General features: G+C 39.5%; 1 protein-coding gene across 22 annotated transcripts in view; it reads left to right on the top strand.

Annotated features, from left to right (window-relative positions):
• The window catches only part of LOC133059860 (cytidine monophosphate-N-acetylneuraminic acid hydroxylase), a 68,905-nt gene extending 45,326 nt beyond the window's left edge, over nucleotides 1-23,579 (top strand). For 21 of the 22 annotated variants that reach the window (XM_061147464.1, XM_061147485.1, XM_061147474.1 and 18 more), the window contains 7 exons: nucleotides 1,179-1,314; nucleotides 8,040-8,180; nucleotides 12,100-12,274; nucleotides 13,970-14,086; nucleotides 18,657-18,772; nucleotides 21,233-21,329; nucleotides 22,288-23,579. In XM_061147464.1, coding sequence (XP_061003447.1) covers nucleotides 1,179-1,314; nucleotides 8,040-8,180; nucleotides 12,100-12,274; nucleotides 13,970-14,086; nucleotides 18,657-18,772; nucleotides 21,233-21,308 — 761 coding nt within the window. In that variant the 3' untranslated portion in view covers nucleotides 21,309-21,329; nucleotides 22,288-23,579. The remainder of the gene's footprint in view (nucleotides 1-1,178; nucleotides 1,315-8,039; nucleotides 8,181-12,099; nucleotides 12,275-13,969; nucleotides 14,087-18,656; nucleotides 18,773-21,232; nucleotides 21,330-22,287) is intronic. The other variant, XM_061147484.1, reaches the window with a different exon arrangement.
• The last annotated feature ends 629 nt before the right edge of the window (nucleotides 23,580-24,208 follow it).

Raw genomic sequence — 24,208 nt, forward strand, 5'->3', positions numbered from 1 at the left:
AGGTCTGGAATATACCAGAACGTTAATAATTAAATGTTAATAGTGATCAGGTCTAGCTTATGGATAACTTAGTTTTTTTCTGTCTCCTTGTCTGTGTTCACAAATGTTCATAGCAGTAGTAGTAGGAGCAGTTCCCTGACACAGTATCCCACGTGCTCTGGGCCTTGCCTAAATTCTCAACTTCCTTTACTGCCTGTATCCCCATTGCTTGACCAATGTCAGCCCATACTGGCCTGCTTTTTGTTCCTCAGACTCAATACACCAAGTACATCCATGCCCTGGTCTTTGCATGTGCTGTTTCCACTGCCTGAAGTGCTATTACCCCTGCCCTCCACACAGTGGCCAATTCCTCTTCTATGTCTGTCTGTATTCTATGACTCCGATGCCATCTTCACTAACTGCCCTGTCTAATACCCGCCTCCTCACCCCAGCCACTCTCTATCCCATGATCTTATTTTACTTTCTTCCTAGGTCATCACTGTTTGAAATAAACTTATTTATTATTTGCATCTTTCACTAGAATGACTACTCCATGAGAGCAAGGAACTGCTTTATCCTGTTCATCATTATATTTTCCGTGCCTTGAACTATTTTGGCTTATAGTAGGTGCTCAATAAATATTGAACAAATGAATGAATGAGCAAATGAACAAACTGTGAGCTAGGCATCACGATTCCATTTCACAGAGGAGAAAACAAACTTAAAGAATTTAAGTGGTGGAGCTGCATTTTGACCCTAAGTCTTAACTGACTCCAACATCCAGGCCCTTGATCGCTGCACATGCCCAGGGTGTAACAGACGTGCTTTGCATTTATAACCCACCCATATAGCAAAGCCATTTCCATGTTAGAAGAGCATTAAGCAATAAAAGAATTACAGTGCTCTTAAAATGTACATTCATGCAAGGTACAACTATACATGCCACCCTGTGTATTCAGCTAGGTCCATATGAATTGCCATAAACAAGGAGAGGCTTCAGTGTCTTTGGCTAGTTCAGGAACATTTTCCTAGTAACCAAATGAAATTTGCAAAATAAAGCCACTAACGACAAAGAGTTTTGGTCTACATCTGAGTGTCAGCTGTCAATTTTTATCTCCTGAAAGATTTCTCTACTAGAGCTTTTGTTTTTCTGTGATTTCTGAACAGAGGAGACTCTAATCCAAAACCTGTCATTCCAGAGGAATGGAAAGCCCAGTTCATTAAAACAGAAAGGAAGAAACTCCTGAACTACAAGGCTCGGCTGGTGAAGGACCTACAACCCCGAATTTATTGCCCCTTTGCTGGGTATTTTGTGGAAGCCCACCCATCAGACAAGTATGGCTGGACATTTTGTATAACGTATTCACACACAAGTTAATGTATTCTGGGATGGATGATTTAGTTGTAAATGCAACATGGAATGAGAGAGAGTAATTGGTAGGAGTCTGGAGTTTATTTAACAAGCTGCCTGAGAGTGGAGAGCATGAATGAAAGCAGTGGTTGGCAGCTAGAGTTAATCCAGATAGATTTTTATCCAGAAGGATCCTGGAAAGAATAAAGGCAAGTTATATGTATTCAGTATACACTAGAAATTGAACTGGGGCATTTAATCAAGTCATTTAGTCTTCCCAATGACACTGTAAGGTAGGTATCATTATGCCTGTTCAAGTTGGTTGAAACTCAGAGGCTAAGAGATTTGCCCAAATCACTCTGCTGGAAACACTGGAGTTAAGAAACGAATCCTGGTATGCTTAGCTCTGGAGCTCTTTTCTCTACACCACACTATATCTCAGAGTAGAGACTGTATCATTATCAAGTTATATTCTCATTTTTGAGTGTCTGAAAGGATTTCTCTTGCAGCAGTATAACTTCTAGATCTTGTTTTTCAAGTGTATTTTTTGGAGGCCAGTGAGTTTTCTTTGAGAATGTTTGAAGGTTTTCATTTTAATGGTCACATGAAGTTTGGAGGAGCAGAGTCTCCAGACCTGATCCAGCGTTACCTGGTACCTGTTCTGATTGCTTGGTGTCATGAGAGGGGGCCAGGAGATCCAGGGGAGGGTCAGATGACTGGGACAGCAAAAAGGGCAGTCAGAGAGGTAGCTCTGAATCAAATGGCACTGAACCATTTCAGTATTTTAGCAACTATTTTGCGTTCTGGCTGAACATCAGTTCTGTCCTTGAAACTATGGAAAAAGAAACAGAGAAAAAGATTTTGCTGCCATTCACAGCTCTCACACATCACATTATATGGAAATACCCAAGAACTGAGGGGCTGGACTGTGGTGATATTTTGCACTCCACACTGTCTTGGACAGTGACGAACGTCTGTTAAAGGATATAAAGAGAAAGCATGTCCAAGATCAATCTGAGAGAATCTGATGGAGAAGGTGAAACAGTGCATCGTTCTATTACTTTCATGTTCTTAGTTATGGGTCACTCAAGGGAAAAGTACAAAATTGATAGAAATATTTACCCTATGACACTGGAGAATATTAAAGTCAGGTCAGTGAGGAAGTATTTCTGAGCTTGAATTAAAAAAAAACAAGACCCAGAGGGTTTCCTTATTTGGCTTCATGTTAAGTGTTTCATGTCAAACCTTATAGTCTGAAGGCAGATAAGCTAAGCATCCTTAGGGATGATCTTTTGGTCTAAGGCTTGACCAGAGAAGAGGAATTAGATAAAATAATAGACCTTTGAAGTGTTTTAATCTATTACCTAAAATGTGAGAAGGAAATAACTGTTTTGCAGGGGATCCACAAAAGGGATCTCTGCCTGAAAGGTTAAGAATGGAGCAGGTGGCTTAGAGAGGTAGAGAGACAGTCTGTATCTGTGGAAAAACAGAAATATGGGAAGAGAAAAAGAATGCCTTGTATTCATGGAAGAATTCAAGTACCTGGATTTCTAGTCATCAACTATGGAGACTAGCAGGTAGTAAAATAGTATTTTTGAAGAGCTTAAAGAAAAGAACGGTCAACACAGATTCTATATCCAATGGAAATATCCTTCAAGAATGAAGGTAAGATAAAAATATTCCCAGATGAAACGAAAACTAAGACAGTTTGTTACAAGAAGAGCTCCTTTAAGAGCAATGGCAAAGAAAGTTATACAGATAAAAGGAAAATGACTCTATAAGAGGGACACTTGTGGAGGAACTGCACTACCCAATTGTAAGACTCGCTGTAAAACTACAGAAATCGAGACAGCATGATACTGATGAAGGGATAAACACATAAGTCAGCGAAATAGAATCTAAAAATAGATCCACCTACATAGAGCCATTTGATTTTTGACAAAGGTACAAAAACAGTTCAATGGGGAAAGGGTAGTCTTTTCAAAGAATGTTATTTGAGCAATTGGACATTCATATGCAAAAAATGAACCTCAGTGTACACCCCACACTGTATCCCCAAAAATTAGTCTAAATGAGTCATAAATAAAAATGTAAATATAAAACTATGAAACTTTCAGAGGAAGATATAGGAGAAAATCTTCATGAGCTTGGGTTATGCAAAGGCTTCTTAGATATGACACCAAAAGCACAGTCAGTTAAGTGAAAATTTTAATACACTGGGCTTTATCAAAACTAAAATGTTTGCTCTGTGAAAGACACTGCTAAGGGAGTAAAAGGACAAACTGCAGACTGTGAGAAAATGTTTGCAAGTCATAAATCTGATTAACAATTTGTGTCTAAAATATATAATTAACTTTCAAAATTCAGTGTAAGGAAGCAAATAACTCAATAATAAATGGGCAAAATATTTGAACAGATACTTCACCAAAGAAGATATATTGATGCAAATAGGCATAAGAAATGATGTGCCTATATCATTAGCCATTAGAGAATGCAGATTAAAACTGCAATGAAATAAGAATTAAAAGTAATAAGTTATTAAAATTAATAAAATTTTAATAGAATTAAAATTAATAAATAAAATAAGATTTAAAATTAATAAAATTTAATAAAAGATTAGCACTGTCCAATTATGACAAAGATACAGAACAATAAGACTTCTCAAATGTTGCTGTTGAGAATTCAAAATGATACAGCTATCTGGAAAACAGTTTGACTGTTTCTTTAAATACACATTTATCATACAATCCAGAAGTTCCATTCATGGGTAATTACCCTAGAGAACTAAACTTTTATTGAACACAAAAACTACACAAAATACTAATAGTAATTCTATTCATAATTATCATATCAACTCAAATATTCTTCAACAGGTGAATGGATAAACAAGCCATAGTATATCCACACTATAAATGCAATAAAAAACAGATAGCTGTTGATATACACAACAACATAGACGAATCTCAAAGGCATCACGCTAAGCGAAAGAAGTCAGCCTCAAAAGATTACAAATTGTGTGATTCCACTTATATGACATTCCAGAAAAGGCAAAACTACTGGATGGAGAGCAGAGTGGTGGTTGCCAAGGGCTGGGCTGAGGGGAGAGTTTGACTGATGGGCCAGCACGAGGGAGTTTTGAGAGAACAGTTTATAAAGCAGAGAGAGCTGCTCCATATCCTGACTGCAGTGGTAGTTGCAAAATGTACACATATGTTAAAGTTCATAGAGCTGATCACCCCAAACAGTCCAAAAATTGGATCTAAGTTATCTTAAAAATTAAAAAACCTAAACAGTTATTCTTAACACCTCAGCCATATTAATTAAAGCTACATGTTTATTTAGATGACATTTGTAAGACAGTGCATATCTTAATATATGCACATTTTGTATGAGTCAGAACCCTTTGAAAGAAACAAAATATGCAGTTTATTCATTTAGTAAATCTTGAAGCATAGCTTTATTATTTTAAATGTTAAAATCTTATAGATGTTGTAATTGTTTTACAAGATTCTGTCAGTTATATAGAGCATCTATTTCATCACACAGTTACTCAGCTGTTAACGATAATAGTGTCTTTATGAGCAAACACCAGTGCCATCTGCTTCATGAAGATCCCCTTTATGATCAATAACTAGAGCATTTTGTGTACAAAGGGCAGGGACTTCCCATAAACAGACAGGGAATGCATGTGTCATTCTACTCAGAGTACATTTATCCGTAAATTTGTTGGGTAGTAAAGAAATAGTCCTTGAGATTCATTTTTATGGCAAAATCCTGTAAGTACTGACCATAATTTCTCATCAACTGAGGCTTTAGAGTACAATAGGAGAAATAGTGTACGTGGAATTTAGGCTCTTCCCTACTACCACTTATTAGGAACAATTTTTTTTTTTCTCACTTTTCTGGGCTTCATGTGTCTCATTATTAAAACCTGACTGCTTTCATTTTGAAGTTCTGTGTTGTCTGGTATCTCATCATTAAAACCTGACTGCTTTCATTTTGAAGTTCTATGTTGTCGGGTGACATATCTACGTGTGTCTTATCAATTAATATGTCCTATTGCTGATGTGTTCCCTTCATTACTTCTTGTTGATATTATGTAGCTGTCTCGCATCTTCCAAATATTTTCAGATAGACTGGTCTAAGGCTAAATAACAATTTCTTTTGATCAATACTGTTCATCAGTCATTCATTCATCTATTGAGCAGCATGTTCTTGGTGCTGGAGAACCAGGGATGAAATGATTGTCTTCAGAGCTGGAAGAGAAAAACAATGATAATGTAGAATGATAAATGCTGTGGCACATGCATGTTCTGAAGGCAGTGGGATACAGGTGGGAGTCAGAAAATGACTAATGGAAACTATGAATGGGACGATTGAAACAAAGTTTTGAAGTATTAGTAAACCCTGACCTATCTTGTTAGAAAGATGCTGAGATGAGAGACTGCAGTTCAGTGTAGGGGACTGAGGCAGGTGTTTGAGGAGGCAGGGAGGGGAGAACGGAGGGAACCAGACAGTGAACACCACTGTGTGCCACTCTGCATGACTTGGATTTATCCTTAGGAGTGAGGAACCCGGTAAAGGGGTCTAATGAGCAGAGACATGATCTGATGGGCACCAGGGAGGTTAGGTTGTATGTGTGGTGGGAAGGGAGATAGGAATATCGATCCTGGAGACCAGTTTGAAAATCATTACAACAATCTCGAAAGGATTGATGAAAAACATTGGAGACTGAGAAGAGAATTCAGATTCTAGAAATATCAAGGAGGTCGCATTGTGAGAACTTGGAGAAGAACTGGATGTGATGGCTTCTTACCGATGGGACACTTGACCACTTAACATGACCCTGGCATTCAAAGTGATTACAAAGCTATTCTGTGTATTAGTGGTTGGCAGATGTTACCCTTGGTACTCACAGTACCCCTCAGAGGGTGGCATCTGGGTGTGTTTCAATTTTATTATTATTTTAGAGATGGAGACAAAGAAGTTAAAGAATTTTGTGAATGCCACACATTGTGTTTTAGGAAGAGTAATCTGATAGCGTCATGTTTCTCAGGAGGCAAGGAAATCAGTTAATGAGTCATTTTGAGAAGAGAGGTAGGAAGATGAGAACAAGAGGTGAGACTGCTTCAAACTGAGGGCTGTGCCGGTGGAAGGACATTCACATGTGCAGGAAGGAAGTAGTTAGACATCTTTGGGTGGACAGAGCAAAATTGATCCCAAGATCATAAAAAATGTAAGTCACCTTGGAGCTATGAAATTGCAATGCTTACACATGTTTGTATATCTGGCTGAAAATATCTATCCAGTCTAGGTAGCCAAGCTGTAGCACAGGAAAGTAAAATTCCCTTTAACAAAAATGCTTGGGTCACCCATGTCTGATGAAGTACAGTGACAAAACCTGTTTCTCTGAATCTTTTTTGACTCCAGCACCACCACAATTACCTTCCCAAATAACATTGAAATTGATGACTTAGAACTTTTCCAGAAAGACGGTGGTTTGTAATTAAATTTGGGAGATACTCAGCTCTGATCAATAACACAATGAGAAACTAGATCTCAGGAGGGGCTATGACCGAGAATTTGTGTGTGCTCTTTTCTAACCAGTGGATTTTAATGGTTTTGAATGGAAAGACTTTTTTGGGAGGAGGCTTATAAAACACAGAAATTTATTTCTCACATATCTGAAGACTGGAAAGTCTAAGATCAAGGTGCTGGCAGACTTAGTGTCTAGTGAGGGCCTGCTACCTGGTTCATAGATGCCTATATTTTTTAATATAACCTTACATGGTGGAAGGGGTTGGACAGATTTATCAGACTTTACTCCTAAAGTTGGGGAGAGGCTCCTCCTTGTGGCCTCCTGGGAAGATCAAGCCCTGCTCTGGCGATAGAGAGCTGGATCAACACTGCTGACCTGGGACAAGTCACCTGGCTCCTCTGATCCTTAGTCTCTTTCTGTGTAAAATGAGAGTAATAATGACAGGTATCTCATTAGTGGATTGTAAAGATAAAAACAATTAGTTCATGTTATTTGCTTAGCATTTACATACCAGATAATATTTAATCATCTATAAATTTAATTAAAGGGCTTTCCTCATAGCTCAGTTGGTAAAGAATCTGCCTGCAGTGCAGGAGACCCGGGTTCAGTTCCTGGGTTGGGAAGATCCCCTGGAGAAGGAAATGGCACCCCACTCCAGTATTCTTGCCTGGAGAATCCCGTGGACAGAGGAGCCTGGCAGGCTACAGTCCATGAGGTGGCAAGAGTCAGATACAGCTTAGCGACTAAACCGCCACCACCACCATATTTAATTAATATTAAATATGATAAGACAAACCAATATTCTATACACCTGAAACTAACACACTATTGTAAATAACTATACTTCAATTTAAAAAAATGGGAAAGATAAAATATGATATGAGTGTGCTATTCCCACCTCTTTGTAATAGTCTCCCTCTATCTAACTTCAGTTCCAATCACTATGTGATCATTACTTAAAAACAAGCTATAAATGCAACCTTCTTTGACTAATAACTCTTCCCTAATTAGGAACATTAGCCCAGATATAATCTTTATTTTTCCTGAGGTAAGTAGAGGGGGATTGGGAAGTATGAATGCAGAGAAAACAAATAAAAATTCTGTCATTATTCTAATCAGAATTTCAACTGAGAATAAGCTTTCTGACATGGGAATGTCCTTATTTCTCAGGTATATTAAGGAAACAAACATAAAAAATGACCCAGATGAACTCAACAATCTTATCAAGAAAAATTCTGATGTGTTAACATGGACACCGCGACCTGGAGCCACTCTTGATCTGGGAAGGATGCTAAAGGATCCAACAGACAGGTTTGGCTTAAATACTTAATAAAGAATAAAAATGATTCAGGGATTTTTTTTTCAATTTTATGAGAAAATAAAGGACATACTTATGGCTTCTTGGTAGGTCCCTATTTGTAGGAATATTAAGGTTGTTGTTTTTTTTTTTTTTGAGTAGCATCCTAAACTTATCATGAATTAATATCCATACATCACTTTTTTAAACAGAAGTCTTACCATTCAAATAAAAAACTATATATCTTTCAAATCTAGGGGATAAAAGATTGAATTTTTTTCTCAGTCTTAAAAATAATTTTCTCATTCTGTATAATAGTTACCCAAGTGTTTTCCTCATCTAGAACCTTCCTTGAAGATAAAGAGTAAGGAAGTTTTTTTCTTTGAAGGATAATTGATATAGCTCAAAGTGAAAAACACATGTACACCCGTGGCGGATTCATGTCAATGTATGGCAAAACCACTACAATATTGTAGAGTAATTAGCCTCCAGTTAAAATAAATAAATTTATATTTTAAAAAAAAAGAAAGAAAAACAATGAGCCTGAGAGTTAGTTTTCATAGGAGCATAAACATTACCCAACTACCAATTCCATAGACAGTACATTTGAACAATAAACAGTGCACTGGGCATGCCATTCAGGAAAAGTCAACCTTGATGTCACAGGCCTAGATTTTTCAAATACTTGCATATGTGTCACTCCATCACGTCTAACTCTTTGCAGCCCCATGGACTGTAGCCCGCCAGGGTCCTCTGTCTACGGAATTTTCCAGGCAAGAATACTGAAGTGGGTTGCTAGTTCCTTCTCCAGGGGATCTTCCCAACCCAGGGAATGTTTTACTGTGCCACTAGGAAGCCCCTTACAAATACTTGTTTTGAGCCAAATGAAACTGTTAGTTCCTCACCCTTATGTAGAAATGGACTAAATGTGTTGGAAAACTGGACACACCAAAACACACCCCTCCCTTGGCCTTACCTTTGCAAAGTTGGCATGAATGGTGCAGCCAGCTGATTATGACCTTTTGCTAACCTCCCATACCCAACTGGTTGCCACATCTAGTCAATTCTGCTTCATAAATCTCTCACAAATCCATCACTCTAGTTCTTCCATTGTGACTTTAATTTAGCCTCTCATAATTTTTCACCTAGATTCCTGCAGTGGGCCCTGAGCCACTCCTCTGATCCATCCTTCAGCACATCCTGATCCTGTGCTGGTCACAATCCACTGCTGGGTTGTAAAAATCAATGGCATTGACCACAACCAGCATTTTTTAAAAATGTAATAGAGTAAAATCGAATAGACCTGAGTACATCACCCAAATAATATAACAAGGGATAGTGTTATTTCAGGCAACTTTTGTCTCACAAGTGCCCTTGGTATGTGGGAGTCCTGATGTAATATAGAATCCTTACTGGGATGACAGGCAAGGAGTTTGAAAGCCCCTACTCCACCTTGCTGCCAAAGATACCTTTTTTAAATGCAAAACTCTGTCCCCTTCCCTGCTTAAAATTCCTTAGAATCTCCCCAGTATCTCAAGGGTAAAAGCAGTTTGTATTCTCTAGATCAGGGGTGAGAAAAGTTTTTAATTATTTCAGGTTTTAGCAGGGCATTCAAGAGTCTGGCGTTTGGCATTTGCAGAATTCTCCATCCTCTCTCTCCAGTTCTCCGGATGTATCCTATGTATCCTATAATTTTCAAATTTGAAAGCGCATCAGAATAACTCCAGTCACTTGGATAACTGTAGCTCCTTGGGTTCCACCCTCTAAGAGTCTGATTGGGTAGATAGGAGGCAGAGCCCGGGAATCTGCATTTGTATCATCAAGTCACACCAAAGCGTTCTGGGTAACAAGAAGTTTGGTTGTTGTTGGATTCTCAATTGTAAGACACAGAGTAAGGGATATAGGGAGACTAAGTGCTTAACTCTGCCTTCTTGTGAGGGGAGAAGGGGGCAGGAGAGAACAGTAAATGTGTCCAGGAAAGCGTTTGTGCCTTAGAAATCAAGAGGAGGTTTCAGAGAGTAATTAAGAGAGTGCAAGATCGAGATTCTGGCACGTGCTGGAGAAGGGAGGTGCAAATAATGTCATGAGTCTGGTGAATGCAAATACTTTGTTTTTTTGTTTGTTTTCTAAAAAAAAAATGTTTCTATTGAAATATAGTAGATTTACAATGTTGCATTAGTAAATACATTTACTTTGAGTAAATAAATAGTATGCCATTCATTCAGAAAGAACTTACTGAGCTCCTTCTGCAAACTTGGCATCATAGTGGGTACAGGCAAACAGCTGTGAAGAGGTCCTTCCCTCATGAAGTGAAATCCACCCCAGTGTAAGGGCGGTAAGTGAAGGGGGAGGGAAAGGGTGAGACAGGAATACCGTGTCCGGCCAGGGCTGGAAAGAATTTGCAAAACAGTCCAAGGAACTCGCCTGTGAGTAAGGAGAGCTTGAGAAAGTTATAAAGTGAGGAAGGAATATTACTGCGTTGTGTTTTTGTTTTTGTTTTTTAAAAAACCCATTTCAGTTTGCAGAAGAGCATGTAGAAGAGGCCACAGTGGGAAGAACTGGAGTCAGGAAGGCTGGGAGGCTGAGGCTCTACCAGCAAGAGATTAGTGAGGCTATAAACTGAGATGAGGCAAGGAGTTGAGAAAACAGATTTGAGATTCATTTAAAAGTTAGAAACTTTAGGATTTGACAAGTAATTTATTACCAAAGCCAGTGCATCTCTAGCTTTGGTCAAACAATGGACTAAAAGTGTTGTTTTGAGAAGCGCCACAGAGTTGCCAAATCTCTACTAGCCAGGTGCCCATTTCCTCATCACCATTCCCTCATCCCGATCACATTCTGTTCTATTGCCAGGATTCAAGTTTCCATGTCCCATGCAGTGATCCATCCTCACACTGGATGGACAGCTTTAGGAATGCCAGAGAACTGTCATCCATATTGCTGACTGGGTTTCCAGGTAGAGTTGCCCATCTGTCTGTCGGCTTTGATTAGTACATATATTAAAGACACAAAACTCTGGGCATATCTCGAGGACAGGCTAAAATCATTCCTGTGTTCAGCAAATGTTTATGCGGCCCCTTCTATAGCTGGGCTTCCGTGGTGGCTCAAACAGTAAAGAATCTGCGTGCAAAGCAGGAGACCAGGGTTCAATCCCTGGGTCAGGAAGATCCCCTGGAGAAGGGAATGGCAACCCACTCCAGTATTCTTGCCTGGGATTTCCCATGGACAGAGGAGCCTGGCAGGCTACAGTCCATGGAGTAGCAAAGAGGTGGACATGACTAACACTTTCTGTGTGCCGATCATGGTTGCTGCTCTCATCAAATTTATATTCTAGTGGAGGTGGTGGGGCAGGGCAGGTGTGAGCAGGCTTCTACAAAATCAACATGACCATATTATATTCAACATTCCCATAATTTAGTGATTTGAGCTGAAAGGGTCCACATCAGTGGCTTTCCAACTTTTTTTTTTCCAGATAAGGACTTTTATCTTTAAATGTACTGACTTTGAGAGCCGTCACACTAGACAATTAACAGGAGCTATTGGTAGCTCAGACAGTAAAGTGTCTGCCTACAATGCAGGAGACCCGGGTTCGATCCCTGGATCGGGAAGATCCCCTGGAGAAGGAAATGGCAACCCACTCCAGTATTCTTGCCTGGAAAAGCCCATGGACTGAGGATCCTGGTAGGCTACAGTCCATGGGGTCACAAAGAGTTGGACATGACTGAGCGACTTGACTTTATTCTGGTTAAGGCTGGGGAAGGGTCCTACCCCTCAGTATCCCCCAGGGCACTTCTGTGGGACCCCTGGGTACCACCTGAATGATCGAAAAGCTGTTCCTCTGATTGACTGTTGAAACTGAAGTGTTAGCTTTTGCCTTCCTTCCTTATTTATTGCTATCTTCTTTCCTTGTTCTCTCACCTTTTTGTCTTTAAGCAAAGGCATCATTGAGCCTCCGGAGGGGACTAAAATTTACAAGGATTCCTGGGACTTTGGACCATATTTGAAAATCTTGAATGCTGCTGTAGGAGATGAAATATTTCATCACTCATCCTGGATAAAAGAATACTTCACTTGGGCTGGATTTAAGGATTATAACCTGGTGGTCAGGGTATGCTTATGAAATACTATTTGTCTTTGCTTTCCTGTATTATGGAAGTATATGAAAACCCCTTCATATTCCAATTTGTTTCTCAATAAGCATTTTTTAAGTCCTACCATTTGCCTCACAGAGAATCGATGGGACAATGTGCTAAAGCAATCCTGTTTGGAAAATGTTTTCATAGGAAGCATTCTGAGGTCCAGCTCAGTTTCTCTTTGGGAGCACTCCTTTTCTTCCCATCACCATGTGTTAGCTGTTTTTGTTTTGTCGGTATTTTGCTGTGCTGTGTTTGTATGGCAGAAAAAGCTATTTAAACTGTGAAACTGGCAGGTGGACTCCACCAGAGAGGTGGTTTCCTGTAGCAGCAGGGAAGTGGGTAATTCTTATCTGCAGCTGTGGTAAGGAGTGAGGTGCAACCAACCCCAGGGTCAGCCTGGAACTTAAATTAGCCCTGACATATACACACAGAGCTTACAGGCTCAAGTGGTTCATGCTGTAAGCTGGTCACCAGAAAACTGAGGCTGTATCCCAAAGCAAAATATGTACCAAAAAGCAGGGGGTGAAAGAGAAAGAGGAGGTCCGAAATGGGCTGGAAATCCCTGAAGTACTTATCTGTATATTTTATCCCACTTATATTTAGTGCCTGAATTTGTGCATGGGGAGCAAAGTTTAGGGAACGCATCAGGAAATGGACAACATTATACCCTTGGAAACAAAGATTGGTTATCCTTAGGGTGAGGATTAGTTTCAAGTTTACCTTTCAACCCCTGAACATTAATACTTGGTAGCAGACAATACTTAGCATTCTCAAAATCAGTAAGTCCTAAAATGCTACCCAGGGGTCAGTGCCAAGCTGTGACAAAGGTTTTGCTAGTCAGTAATGAAAGGAGGATGCATGTGAGTATGGTTACAAAGATGTCAACTCTCTTTTCTCGGGATGAATTGTCATTATTCCAAGATTGTTGTTGTTCAGTTGCTAAATTGTGTCCAACTCTTTGGGACCCCGTAGACTGCAGGATGCCAGGCTTCCAAAATTAGTCCTTTCTATTTTTGAGGCATGAAAGCATTCTTCCTTTAATGAAATAAAAGGATAGTAGACGTAAGTGTTTTTTTTAAGTCCTCACTTAGCAAAATGAAATACTGATGCCTCTATTAGCTCCCAAATATTTCTTAGAAAATTGTCTTTGAAACCCGAAGACCTGAGGAACTTTGGTCTAAATGAGATTTTCAGTTGAGTGATTAATGTGAAAAAGAGAAAATATTTGGAATTTTCAATGACACTTTTTATGTTTGGTTGCTAGTTGATGGTGAGAAACATTCCATGTTTTATTTATCTTTTAGCCTGCAAACTACAGTGGTATTTGGTAGCTCATTACCAATTATACTTACTAATTACTAAGTATACTAATTATACATATATCTAAGACAATGATAACCTTCTCTGTAAATGTGAATGCAGTTAGTGATATGAAGCAGTTTGGCTAGTGTAGAAGAGTAGGATTAGAATTCAATTCAGGAAAGAGAAGAGAGAGTTAGAGAGCCACGTAGAGTGATGGGGGAGTAGGAGAGAAGAGAGAGGCAAGCCTCTTTTTATATTTACTCCACTTCATTGCTATCATTTGCTTGCACATTCTAGAATTTTTTGAGGATCTTGACCACCAGATTGATATGCTTCTCCCCTTTACCGTATTGTCATTTGCACAGATGATTGAGACAGATGAGGACTTCAGCCCTTTTCCTGGAGGATATGACTATTTGGTTGACTTTCTAGATTTATCCTTTCCAAAAGAAAGACCAAGCCGGGAACATCCATATGAGGAAGTAAGCAGCAACACCAGTGGAAATGCTCCTTCCTTCCTTCTTCCCTTCCTTCCTAAATAAATAAATTTTTAAATTTACTCCAAAAAAATTTTGGAGTCACTTTAGATTTACAGTAAAGTCACAAGGATAGTACAGAGAATGTTAACATACTACTTTAACATGCTACATGTGTCGCAACTAATATGCCAATATTGAAAGAATATTTTTAACTAAACTCCATACTTGCTTCTTTTTGAGTCATTTGCAAAGACTGGCTTTTCTACCTGCTTCCTTCCAAACAGCTGACCCGCCTGTGCTGTTAGCAGACCTGCAAGCATTGATCTTTATCTGCCCCTTTACCTTTTCTCCAGCAATGTCTCCTTCCACAAACAAACCCTACTGGTGGCTTTCTACAGAAAATTGTCAACATAAACCAACGCATGTTTTGTTGAGTTCCAACTTTTAGCAGATCCCTAGCCCAAGTCAGGCATGCTGTTAAGAGCTGGGGCTTTGGACACAACGTCAAGACTGGTATGGGTTCCCTAGCCCTGCTGATTAGGATTACCGACTATGAGCCTTTGAATCCCTGTTCAAGTCTTTTTTTTTTTTTCTCCCCCTTCCATGGGGCTTCTTCTTACTTTATAATTTTTTTATGATCGTCAAATGACATAATATATATGAGCATGGATTGTAATTTTAAGTTCTATGTTCATGTAAGAATCACTAAATAGATTAGGAGGGTGTATAGTCTGCCCTTAAGCATATTAAACATGTGCCATATAAATGTGTAATGCCTTAATTATAGAGGTTTAAATGTACCTTTATATAATAGACCTGTTCTTAAACTACATCTTAATAATTGGATTTGTATTTTTATGTTTAGTACTTGCTGTTGAAGAGAATCCTATGCTGAGGCTTTAGTAAAATCAATAATCTACTGCCTGCTTTGGGGGTTTTAAAAAACTGAGTTTTCACACGTAGGAAAACGCTACATGAAACACCCATTTTAAGCAAAATGAAGCTGATATTTTATTGCTTTTTTTACCAAACACATACATAACACAGCTTCATATAAGTCATTTAATTTTTTTAAGTCATTTAATATTAACAACCATGATATGAATTGATTTTACTATACTCCCCTACAGATGAGGAAAATGCCGTGCTGAGAGGTTCAATAATCTGCCCAAAGTCATTCAGTTTGTAAATCATGCTGAAGGCTTTAACAGCAAGGGGTCTAACTGCAGAGTCTGTGTATTTAGCCACTGAATTGCTTCTTAAATCTGAATTTACGAAACTTATAAATTAAGGTATCTGTTAACCATAAGGGAGATTTTTTCCTTGGAATTTTTAAAATCACAAGTTCATTTAAAATATGTCATTGAACAAAAAAAAAAGGCTTGTTTTTACAGCTTTTCACATTGCTTCTGTTGAATAAAGCTAGCAACAGCTCTCTTCAATACAAATGAACAGACTTACCACACCATGGGGCAAATCATCATGCCTGCCGTATACATGGTGGTCCCTATTTTGACTCTCAGTGCTTTTATATCTCAGGATTTTAATGAGATTTCTGTATGTTGAGGTTTGTTTAAAGAGGTTATCCTTGGAAGAGCTCCATCTCTTGCCACTTAGAGCCTTCTCATTGCCTTTTTTGGAGGGGAGGCATTCACTGCCTTTCAAACACATAAATATATTTTCTATCATGCCAACTCTCCATCTTTCCTAGATGCCTGGCTCCTAACGTTCTCAGGAGCTCCTGCTCCAGTCTGGATGGGCTGCTCTCTAGGTCTGCCGCCAATCTGTCACCCGGTGACCTCCCTCAGCCTCTTCTAGACCCCACCCATGTCTTCACTTCTTTGCTTTCCTCCTTTGTGGTATTTTCTGCTTAGGTATCTGCTGAAGAAAGCTGGCACAGGAGCTACCCATTAAGTACTTTCCTGCCTGATCTTGCACAACAGCCTGCTGAACACCTAATGCTGGGTGGCAGTCACTTTCCATGGACACCTGAAGGCATTGCTTCTTTGGCCTCTAGTTGCGTGCAATGTTGCTTATCCCAGGGTGACCTTCCTTCCACTGTAGGTGACTTTTAAGAATTAAGGGATTGATCTACATTTACAAAAAAAAAGAAAAAAAGACCTTTTCAAGCTGACTCAGGGCTCTCTGTATATGGGTAAGACTTATTATCCAGCAGGCTTTACTTGAAGGTGGGGGTTACATGCTTAAATGCTCACAGATGGACCCCAGGCAGATCTTTAAGCAGATGGACTGAGTGGGAACTGGGTCAAGTGGAAAGCATGGGAGGGGAGGCGCCCCTACTGAGCTCCAGCTGATCCTCTGAATTTTCCAGAAAACTTGGATATCTGGATTTTCATGTGAAATATCTAGATTTATAAATGTGGAAGGCTAATTCCGTTTTTTAAAAGGGAGTAGGCTATGAATTATAACCTAGATTGTATGTGGACAAGGGAGCACTCAAATGAGTTTATGAAGGTGAGGAGCCAGCTATTAGGCTTGAGGGACTCCTAAATACCAAAATGTGGAGGTCCTTGTATTTGTGATGAGGCATCACACAAATACATTCCCTGCCTTCATTCTTCCTGTCAAATTGATTCCATTTAGTCAGAAAACTGTCTGAAGGTATTTGGCCCCGGAACCATATGTAAGCATAGGGAAGTGGGTGTTCACTGTTTCATGTACATAATTCTGTGTTCTGTGCCCCTGCCGTTATCCATAGTACCTACCTCTCCTCTTTCCAAATCTGAATGTCCTTTCTCACACTCTCCTGGATTCTGCCGCCTCTGCCCTGTTCTTTAATGCCACTCACCTACCTGCTTTCCACGTTCACATTCATTAGTTGAAATCTTCTGCCAACGACTCACTTCACTTCTTCTTCATTGTGGCGGCTCATACCTGTGCAGTTGCTTTGTTAGCAACTTCAGTTGCATCCAGAAATGGGTGGAAGGCAGGTTATGCATGGGATCTGTCCATCATTTTGAACTAGAAGTCCTTTCTCAGCTCCAGTGCACTAGGCCTCCTAACTTCTCTTCTTCTGTATTCTTTTGGGGTCTCTTTCTCCAGCCACCACTTACATCTCCTGTTTTCCATCAGGGTTCTGTGCTCAACCCACTCATCTTCTCAAGCCTGTATCTGGGTGAACACATTTGCTAGCACCACTTCTCTGCTAATGGCTCCAAAAATCCAGACTTTGCCCAGCTCCCACCAACACTGTCCAGCTTTGGATTCATTAGAGTTAGTTGCCTACTAGATAATATCACCTGGATTTCCAAATCCTTGTACCTCATTGTTCAACATTCAACACATCGTTGTTCTCTTAAAACTGCTCTTTCTCATTTTCTGTCTGATCATTGGCAATATTAGTGCCTCCTCCCCCGCTCCCCAACCCACCAGTAACTCCAGCTAGAAGCAGAGCTTTTCACCTTTTTCCTTTTCCCTCATCCCCAGATCTAATCAAACCACCAAGACCTTTCCATTTTTTAGTCCAAACATTTCTCAAAGCCTGCCTGATTCTTCCACATGCTTGTCTCTAGTTTGAAAGATAATGAAAGACCTTCTCTCCTCCACTGCGAGGAATTCAATCTTGATCCTGAACCTTAGCTGGGCTTTCCTCAACTTGACAAGCTGCACAGTCATGTTTCTGAGTCTCTGTTGGCAAAATAAGAGATTCTTTGACCTGTGTTCGCCTTCTCAGTTCACAATGGATGTCATTGTTTTGTCAAAAAGGTGTGGGAAAGAGAAATCAATCCGAACACCAGTCTTCTAATCATTCTGTCATTTATGATAAAGTTGCCTCTACTGGTATTAGCATATTTATCAGGAGAAAAAATGTGATGCCGGATACTGAAAAAGGATGCCAGTGAAGTGTTAAAACCATGTCCAACCTTAGTTAACTTCCCTTCACACTACTTTGTGCTTTTTTTCCCCTTTTATTTCATAAATATCTCTTTTTTTCTCACAACAGTAACACAGGAGACGGAGGCTTAGCAAGGTTAAGGTCACATGATTAGTAAGTGCTGAGCTGAGACTCAAAACCATCTCTGCTTGTCTCCTAACTCTGGGCACCTTTGACTAGTCAACAGATCCTGTGTCAGGAGTTGGGATTCTTGAAAGGTAAGGGCCTTGGCCACTGAATTAAGGTGCTCTTGCTCAGTGGCAGGCCTTGTTTTACACATTTTATGTACATTGACTCAGTGAATCTTCACCACGGTCCCTTGAGGGACCGTCTATTATCTCCATTTTATAGATGAGGAAACTGAGGCACGGAATGGTGGCCAGGATCACACAGGTAGACCGTGGATTTGAGCCCAGCAATCTGATTCTGTCTGTGCTGTCTGTCACTCTGCTCCCCCAGCTCCGGATACACTTCCTGTTTTCTTTCCCTCAGTTTCTGCTTCACTCAGATGTCCCCTCCCCACCACCGCCTGTGATGTCCACTTCAGTAGGCTTTTCTCCTTGACTTCTCAGACCCCTGCCTTATAGACAGCTGCCTCTTTCAGGGACACAAGGGGTTGACACCGATGCTCTGTGCTGGCTGGGGCGTCCCTGCTAGTTGTTCCGTTATCTGTTTCAGATTCGGAGCCGGGTTAACGTCATCAGACACGTGGTGAAGAATGGTCTGCTCTGGGACGACCTGTATATAGGATTCCAAACCCGGCTCCAGCGGGATCCTGACATATACCACCATCTGTAAGTCTGAAAATGCCTGCCGCGCCCTAAGCCACTGCAGAGGATGCTGTGGGTGTATAAGCCGAGTCAGTGGCTGACTCTGCCCCCGAATTTTGATGGATGTGGGCAATTCCACCATCAGCGCTTTATTTCTTTGCTAATCTGTTGAAAAGCAAATCTGGTTAGGAAAATAACATTTTAAAGAGTCATTGTTTCTACATTCATGCAAATATGTTTCAGTCTCTTTTGAAAGTAGTTCATGGTACAGGAAAGGGAAGGGCGTTGTAAGAGAGAAAGGGTGTGCCTGGCCGAGACAGGAACAAGGAGGGGCTCTTTGTGTGCAAAGACTTGATCACTGAAGACAATCATTTCCCATGTCACACACTTTTGTCAGTGCCCAGCTCTGAGCTTCACTTTGGTGAGCTATTTGGTTAAGGGGAATGGCCCTCTTAATCTCTACCTGCTTACACGTTGAAACTGTGCAAGTTTCTCATTGCAAACCTGTATATGTCTTTGAGACTATCATTGGACTAGCTGAGTTAAGGGTCAGGAAGACCCACTTGCTTTCTTCATATTTACAAAATAATCAGCAAGAGGGAGAATACTTTCTTATCATTACCACTGACCTTCTGAAAAGTTTAGGAATTTAATTATAAACAAGCAAAGTCTACTATCTAGTTTCTGCCTTGAGCTCGAAAGCACAGGCATGTCTTGAATGTTCTTTTTTATTTCTTTTTGAATGTTTTGAAATTATTTTTAAAACATTTAAAGAATGTAGAAGTATATAAAACAAAAAGAAATAAATCTACCCCACCCACACCTCCCAGAAAACTGTATCTGTTTTCTGCTGTTCCCTCCACCCACTCTCCCGGGTAACACTTGACCAGACTACAATGTGTATCATCCCAGGCCTATTTCTGAGTGCATGAGCACTTCAGTAACTTTATTTGTTCTCAGTAAAATGTCCCATATAGTTGGGGAGGGGAGGTTATTGTTGTTTTTTAATGTCATCCTATTACATATATAATTTGCATTGTTACTCATTAATTTATCTTTGGGGTCCCTAGTGTTGGGACACATAGATCAACCTCAAACATTTTACCTGCTAAAAAACATTCCAAGTTTTGTTCATTTTCAGCAGGACTTATATTTCTTGTTCTGGGAAAAAAAGGAAATGTAGCAACTTTGGGGGAGATTTGAAGGAGATTTCTTTAAAAAAATAATGCCATCTTGGGTTGGGAAGATCCCCTAGAGAAGGGAAAGGCTACCCACTCCAGTATTCTGGCCTGGAGAATTCCATGGACTATACAGTCCATGGGGTCACAAAGAGTCAGACACGACTGAGAATCTTTCACTTTCACTTGGAAGCTTCTGGGATACTGATGCTGAAGACTATTTTGTTATATTGTTTTGATAAAATAGGTCATAAATGTAAGAGCAGTGTAAGTGTAAGAATTCCATAATAAATCTTGGAAAGCAGTCATAGCCCAATTTATCTTTGTTGTTCTCAAAATGGGATTTATGAGTTTATTAAATATTTTTCTGGTCATAAAACCAATACATATCTATTGCAGGAAATTTTTTTAAAAATGTTTTTTAAATAAAAAAAAAAACCCCTCCAAAACAAAAAACAGTTAAAACAACAAATGACCCCACCATCCAGAGAGGCAATTTGTATTTTGGTATCTAGTTCCTTTTGGAAAAGGAAATGGCAAACCACTCCAGTATTCTTGCCTGGAGAATTCCATGGACAGAGGAGCCTGGCAGGCTGTGGTCCATGGAGTCACAAACAGTCAGACATGACTGAACAACTAACACACAGACATCTAGTTAATCTTTCATCACAGGCACTTATTTTTAATAAAAATAGGACAGTACTATATATACTTTTGTACCTACGTGTTTACTGAACAATCTTTGATGCACCCTGTAAGTTTCTAACTTTTCACTATTTGAAATGATGTTTTGGCAGATAAACTTGGTGATGTGTCATGCATACTTTCATGGTGGTTTCTTAGGATAAATTCCTAGGAGTGGCGCTGCTAGGATCCAACACACATGCAGCATGTAGACTTCTGATGCATCTGCCAGATTGCTCTCAGGAAGCCAGCTCACCTTCCCAGAAATATTGTAGCAGCCCACTTAGCTGCACCCTCACCAATACTGGGTCCTAATGCTTTTGTGCATAGAATACAAATCTATATTTTACATGTGAGAATTCCTTAAAGCAAGGCCTATCATGGACAAATAAAAATAAGACACATAAATAAGACACATAAAGACAAATAAAATAAGACACAGTTGTCACATTTTAAGGGACTGCATTTAACGTACTAGAAATGTGAAACTACACGGATATCTGAAACAGTACAAGAAATGCTGTCTCAGGGAGAGCGGAGAACCAGGTACCAGACAGATCTTGGCAAAACAACGGGCATGGACATTTCCAAAACACATTTTTCTGCTTTATCTCTTTTACAGGTTTTGGAACCACTTTCAAATAAAACTCCCCCTAACACCACCTGACTGGACGTCCTTCCTGATGTACTGTGGGTAGAGAGGACCTGAGATCTCCCAGGTAAAGCAGCTTGTGGATCTGGGAGACACATTTATATCCATCCCATTTTTTTTTTTTTTTTTTTTTGCATTTGAAGGTTGGGGAATATTTTTAATAAGCTGAAATGGAGGGAGAGATTATAGAATAATCCAAACAGAAGGAGTGAGTGAAGTTAAAAGGTAGGAAAATACAAGATGAGTTAGAGCAATGGCAGGTCCTCCTGGTGTGGCAGAGAAGGAAGGGAAGGCAGGAATGAGGCATGAATGGCCCTGGGAAAACAAAGAGTCAGGAGGTTCAATGGGGATGCTGAGGAGGGTCTATAGTTGTGAAGAAGTGGGAGGCATTAAAGGTAAGGAGGCAGCTGAATGAGGGATCGCCAAGTCCAAGGCCTTGTTGATGGAGCAGATCTGAATAAAGATAGGTGAAAGGACATCTGTGTAATGAAAGGGAGCGGAGATGAAGATCTCAGTTGTTGGGAGGTCGACGTGTGCATTTCCAAGGAAGCAGTTGTATGGTGGTCAACATTTCAGACTTGGAAACTGACCTCTTGAGTTAAAATCTTGGTTCTGTCACCTACTTTGTGACCTTTGGGGAATCTGTGTCTCAGATTTTCATCTATGAAGTGAATATAATAATAGCACCTACCTCATGGGGTTATGTCATATTCTTCAGGCCCTTCTAGAAGAGTGAGTGACACGTGGTAAGTGTACAATAAACGTTGACCATAACAACCTTACGAAAGAAACAGGAGAATCCTGGGACCTATAACCACTCATAGGGTGAATCTATACAAAGTTGGAAGGAGAGTTATTTCAGTTTACAGCCCAACTTTAGAGTCTCACTTACCTTAAAGCATCATAGACTATATAACCTGAACTAAAGACTAAAAATAAAAATTCACCTCAGTGCAATAAAAAATGAAAACATATTGAAAAGAGTTTCATACTGCTGTTCATTAGTAATATCTTTTAATTCACAGGGATACTAAGCTACATGAAAAATTCAAGTATTCATTGATGCTGTATCTTGAACATGAAGCTTATACCAAAGAGACTATGCCTTATTGACATCAGCAATGGATAATCAAATGTTGTGTTTGTGAAATGTTTACATATCTTATGTTTTTGGATCACTACATAGCCAGATTATTAATATTTTAATTATACTGTCCATAATTTTCTGTAAAAGAACCCATGAATGCAATAGGAACAAATTCTCTATGGAAAACAAAGACAACAGGAGGTGTAAATCCAAGCACAGAAGAAGTAGAACAGGAGGAGAAAAGATTTCCTAGAAGACAAAGAAAAGAAAAGGGGTGGGGGGAGCAGACGCTGGGTTAGAAGAAGAGAAGAAAGGAGAGAAATAGATAAATGAGGGGCTATAAGAATAAAAGAAGAAAGAGAAAAAGTTAAAATGGAAATTAAAAAGAATGTAAACATAGACATTTTGTTCCTTAATAGATTGATTCCCCAGATAGAGTCCATGAATATAATCGAGCAAGAAGCATTCATGAGCTGTTTTCAGTTTTAGAAAAAGTTTCGTTGAAATCATATATTTACCAAAACAAGGCTGCAGAGGCTACCCAAGATGTAAAATTTCATTGGGACTGAAATAATTTTGGTTCAGTGACAAAATTTATTACTTAATGTAGATTATAAATTCTAACAAATAGTGGTATCTTTGAATAAAAAATATGAACACTAGCTAATGATAAAGTGAGTCCTATAGACAAAAATCTTTCAAGGTCAATAGAATAATCAACACTCAAGACCTATATCTTGAAAAAATTAAGAAGTCCTCTCCTGAACACTTGAAAACACTGTTGCAATGGTTAAAACCCACAACTAATTTATCTGTTTCTGTTAACGTCTGTAGTTTTTGATGATTTTTCTGTGATTATCACACTATCTCTAGGAATGTGATTATTGACTATGTTTCTATTTTACATATTGATGTTTCTGGTACACACAAACCTCTCATTGGTCTGAATATCAAATCTGATTTCCTAATTGTGTACACTACCTCTTTAATTCTGAAGATTAAGATTTAAGATTCTCCTTAAATCTCATAATTATCTACTTCTTACAAAGATAATAATATGATATTTGATGTCTCTGATTCACTTCATACATTCCACCTATGTTTTGTGATTTATGCTATATAGTAAATTGTTCAATTATTACTGACAAATAAATGTAATGTATGTCAGTATATGGATATATGATAAAATGTGTATGATGAGCAAATAAAAAGATTATTTTTAAATATGGATGTTTTCTTACCACCAAGCCTATCTTTATTTTCGTGCTGTCTTCCTAGTTATCATCTTCTGGTACCCTGACTCCAGCAATTCTTTGATATTACCAAGACCTTTAGTCCATTGACCCTGCATGTCCTCACTTTTCTTCTTAGTCATCTTCAATTCTTTTCTACCCGTGTCCACATCACCACCTTCTGTCATTTTTCTACCCTACCTGCCCCCTTTCCCTCTCTCATATCTCAGATCTCATTTCCATGACTTCCAAACTATGAAATCATTCTTTATACTTTGCCCTAACATCCACTGCATCAGCAGATCCCATCACCTTTACTTTCAAAATATACCCAGAGTATAACCACTTTCCACCATCTCCACTGCTATCAACATCAGGAGAAAATGGAAACCCACAGAGGTAATCTTGGCATTAGGGGCTGGTTTTCTTTATGCCGTGGAGAGGGCAGGAGGGGAAGGGGACGACAGAGGATGAGATGGTTGGATGGCATCACCGACTCAATGGACATGGGTTTGGGTGGACTCCAGGAGTTGGTGATGGACAGGGAGGCCTGGCATGCTGCAGTTCATGGGATCGCAAAGAGTCAAGACACGACTGAGCAGCTGAACTGAACTGAACTGAATGGAT

This window comes from Dama dama, chromosome 7 (genome assembly GCF_033118175.1).
Source record: "Dama dama isolate Ldn47 chromosome 7, ASM3311817v1, whole genome shotgun sequence".
Classification (NCBI taxonomy): domain Eukaryota; kingdom Metazoa; phylum Chordata; class Mammalia; order Artiodactyla; family Cervidae; genus Dama; species Dama dama.